The 4,373-nt window shown below is 37.1% G+C and overlaps 1 protein-coding gene across 1 annotated transcript; it reads right to left on the reverse strand.

The window, feature by feature from the left end:
• Positions 1 to 341: 341 nt before the first annotated feature.
• Positions 342 to 4,352, reverse strand: LOC106869559 (acetylcholine receptor subunit beta). The gene has a single exon (XM_014915348.2). The coding sequence runs from the start codon at positions 3,612 to 3,614 to the stop codon at positions 2,271 to 2,273; it is 1,344 nt and encodes a 447-aa protein (XP_014770834.1). The 5' UTR covers positions 3,615 to 4,352; the 3' UTR covers positions 342 to 2,270.
• Positions 4,353 to 4,373: the final 21 nt, after the last annotated feature.

Here is a 4,373-nt window from a genome sequence, read left to right on the forward strand (position 1 = left end):
AGACGACCGAGTCAGTGAGAGAGGGGGAGGGGGTGTTATGTGGTCTTCTCGAAGCAGACGACCGAGTCAGTGAGAGAGGGGGAGGGGGTGTTATGTGGTCTTCTCGAAGCAGACGACCGAGTCAGTGAGAGAAGGGGAAGAGATTATTCCTGTTGAAAGCGGTGATTATCTCTTAAACTTATGTGATATATCTTTTGACATTATTCATTATTTTTTTATTCACACATATCACATGATTGCAACGAGTTGTATATTATGTATATTAAAAATATTTATTGTTATTAAGAAATATTGTTGAAGAGATAAATAAATATTGTTGAAATAATACAACAAAAAAGGAATGTGGGTGCCAGAGAGAAATATTTAATAAAAATATTTACTTAATACACAAGGAGAGTTTCACCACCAAAGTCAGTACAAGCAATATTTTCAGTGAATAACTCGACATTTTCAATCAAAATTATTTTTATGCACATTTACGTATTTATTATATAAATATTTTCCTATTTGTTTGATTTCATCAATATTAAGTCAGTTCGTATTGAGAGATCTCGTATTGATGAACTTCGACATTTAAATAATTGAAAAAAGAACACAATTTACAAAAGTAAACAATAGAAAACATTTAAAAAAAAAGAAAAAGAAATATATAGAAATAAAGAGACTCACAGTTACCCACGGCACCAGGAGACACTGCTGTTCTCTTCTAAAAACATTTGTTACAACCCAAAACACTCACCACATTGGAATTATACCAAAAACGACCCAACTGCGGATGATTGCAATGCTGCAACTCTCGAACAGCCTCTTCCTTCGTTCCACCTACCATTTGAAATTTCATTGAAATGGAACAGCAGTGAAGAGAAAAACTTCATTGACAAAGACACAGCTCACGGCAAACATTTTTCAAATGTTACAGGTTGAAAAATTATTTTCTATGAAGTCATCCAGCAACATGCAAGGGCTTTATTCCGTAAATATCCACAATAACATGTAGCAACGATATTCTGGGAATATTTCGATGAAACATTATTAAGGGACATGCCCAAATAATGGAATTGTCAGTTCACACTTGCAATATATATCTTGCAGAGAACTCCATGTAACTGTCTTTAGCCCCGTAAGCCATGTGTTACTCCATATTTTTGGAGAATACAAATTTATTATTCTTTAACAAGAATAGTATTGACTGTGGCTTCGAAGTTACGGTCAATACTATTCTTAAAGAATAATAAATATGTATGAGTGTAACTATATATATACATATGTATGTATGTATGTATGTATATTTTTTTAACAGCAGGACTTGAAGCAGATAAATTATAAGAAGCAACTTGTAAAATGTTGCGTTAAAAAATCTCTTGGTTGGGAAAAACGAACCCACATCTTCCGTGAACATGACAGACATTCTACCATTATGCCAATACAGCCCAACGCATTGAATTTCTTCCATTCACTTTGATCTTACCAGTTAGAATTGTAGAGTGTTTACATCATAAGAATTTAGAAACTTCGATAGAATGTGAAATAATTTTTTTTTTTTTTTTTAACAGTGGGACTCGAAGGAGATAATAGAATATAGCTTTACTTCGAGTTCCAACTCGGAAAACGATTATTTTCATATTTCTCGAAGATTCTAAATTCTTATGACGTAAATAATGTGTGTGTGTGTGTGCGTGCGCATACAAACATATATACACACACACACATATTAATGATTTTATCAAGTGGAGAGCGTGAAATAAAAACTTTATAGGTAACATTTTTTACTAAATATATAATTATGTCAAAGGGTGCGGGTTGACCACACCAACACGCTAGAAATAGATGCCAAATGGCTCTAAAAACCACTTATATATATATATATACATAGTTATTTATGCTGATCTGACTAAAGCAACCACTCACACAAACACACACACACTTTATCTTTCTCGGAACATACACAAAATACAAGTTTCGTGTGTTTATACCGTTTCATAAAAATGCTAGATCCAAATCGTGCCCCCAGCAGCTGCGTCTCAACAATCGATCCATTATTCATTGAGAGATTTCCAAAGTCTCTACAATGTAATCACCCTTAACAAGCTGTTATTATCATTTTGCTAGAAAGAGTTTCACAACCAGTTTTAAATATACGGTGTAATGGATGCTTTTTTTGTATTTCTTTTCCAGATCTTTTGTACAATTTGTGTCTAGCTTGAAAACAGTTGAAACATTGTCCCTTCCGAGTCCTCTAAATGTTTGGTATATTGCTGACTGTTCGATAGTCAGAAAGTCTCCGACATCACCGTAAAGAAACAAAATGTAATCAAAATTTCCAGAAAGACAATCAGGCAACTGACATAGAAAAGGTAATAATCTAAAAGATCGCAAAGTTGGCGCCTGGTCTCGACTCCATCGGTGATTCTGGGTTTGTCATTGAGGTAAGACTCATGGACTCCGGCTATTACTTCTGGAGCGTCAGATTTCCACGTGTTTTTAAGCAGAGGTAAAAATAGACTTCGGGTCATGTTAACAAATGAAACCAAAGTTGCTCGCTTGTTTCTCTCGTTGTTGCAAGAGTGAATTCGCTGCAAGAAACTGCCCAAACCGTATGGGAAAGTAAACGGGTTTCTGTGGCAGTGTCTGACCCGAGTGATGAAACAGGAGAGCATGAAAGTCAAAATGCATTGTATCACATAAAGGATGACAAAGACGGCCAGGATTGAAACCTGGCCGGCACTGTGCGGTAGTATACTGCTGAAACTGTTCATGAAAACAGCGAAAGAAAGAATCAGAACATTGGAGAAGGATATTTTTTCGCCAGTGTCAACTGGTATCAAAAAGACGAGTGTTGTACAGAAATACATGAGAAGCAATGGCGATATAACAACGAGCATGTAATAAAGATAATTACGTTGGATGGTGAAGAAGAAATAGATTTTACTGGCGCAATTTTCGGTGGAGACTTTTTCGTTCATTTTCGCTTCAACCTTCAACAAATGCCAACCATCATGAATGCTAAAGTGAGACATGTTGTATGCGTTGTCAGGGTGCACGTTGATGCACACCCGGTTTTCTATGTCGGCCAGGGTGGAGAAGACGATTTCACAGACTTGGGTATCGAACGGAAAGTGAGAGACTTTGATGCGACAATGGGTCGTGTAGACGTCCGTGCTTTTCATGTAGACATCTCCGGTGTAGTCGATTCGTAACGGCTGGGATGCCATCGTGTAAGCATTAACGGCGTTGATGACCATCAGCGGCGGCGTCCATACGGAAGTAGATTTCAGAACAAGATATTCAATTCCATCGTGTTTTGAAGGATTCCACGTCAAAATTTCGTCCGTCCATTGCTGGAAAATCGAACCTTTTAAAGTGAAGATTTCATTTTTTTCGTCTATACTGACGATATAGTCGAGATAAAAAGTCACAAACAATTGAACATCATCCGATGAATTATAGAGGGGTTTGATCTCACTGTCATAGTCCTTCATTAGTTCTTTCTTTAATCGGCCCTCCGGGGGCAACTTGCTTTCTGAACAGAGAGTAGACTGTATCGACACTATTAATGCCAGCAATAGAAACGATAATGTTGGTGAGGGCGGAAACAGCGACGTTCGATCGGTCATAATTGATAGGAACGGAGTCAGTTGGAAACGAATTTGTGTAAGAATGAAAAATATATTGAAAGAGATGAAGATGGACGAGCGACAGGATGCTGGAGAAGTTTGAAAAGTGAGACATGGAAGTGTTGAAAGTATCGATAAATAGCAATAAATATATAAGAGCTTCGTGCAGGAGCTTTTTTGATTGGATAAGAAAGAAAGAAAGAAAGAAAGAAAGAAAGAAAGAAGCGTAGATACGTAAACAAAAAATATAAAAAGCAAGTATATGAAATAATTATCTAAAGATTAAAAAATCTCGTGATAAGGGTGGTGTAAGGGTGGGCGATAGAGAAAGAAAGAAAAAGAGATTGAGAGAGGGAGGAGAAAGAAATACAGAGGTAGGTAAGTGGGAGGTAGAGAGACAGACAGACAGACAGAACGGGGTGGATATTAATGGAGAATAAAGAAGTGTATTTCTATTGATTTACGAGGGACAATAATGGTGTTTTGTTAATAATAGTGTTTCTTGTTTTGTTGTCAAACAATAAGTTGTAGCTTCTCTCGCTCCTCTTTAGATCCGTTTAATCAACTTAATGCAAACACTTGATAACAAGAAAACTAATAGAAGAATTGTCATAAAGGCGGTGGCCGCAACACGGCGGTATCGGAGGACTGGTGGTGGTGGTGGTGGTGGGACTAGTGGTGGTGGTGGTGGTGGTTTTAGACGTGACGTGATTATGAGGAGCATTATTGTCATCTTCCTCTTTCTAATCATCCCCACCA

This window comes from Octopus bimaculoides, chromosome 25 (assembly GCF_001194135.2).
Source record: "Octopus bimaculoides isolate UCB-OBI-ISO-001 chromosome 25, ASM119413v2, whole genome shotgun sequence".
Lineage (NCBI taxonomy): Eukaryota > Metazoa > Mollusca > Cephalopoda > Octopoda > Octopodidae > Octopus > Octopus bimaculoides.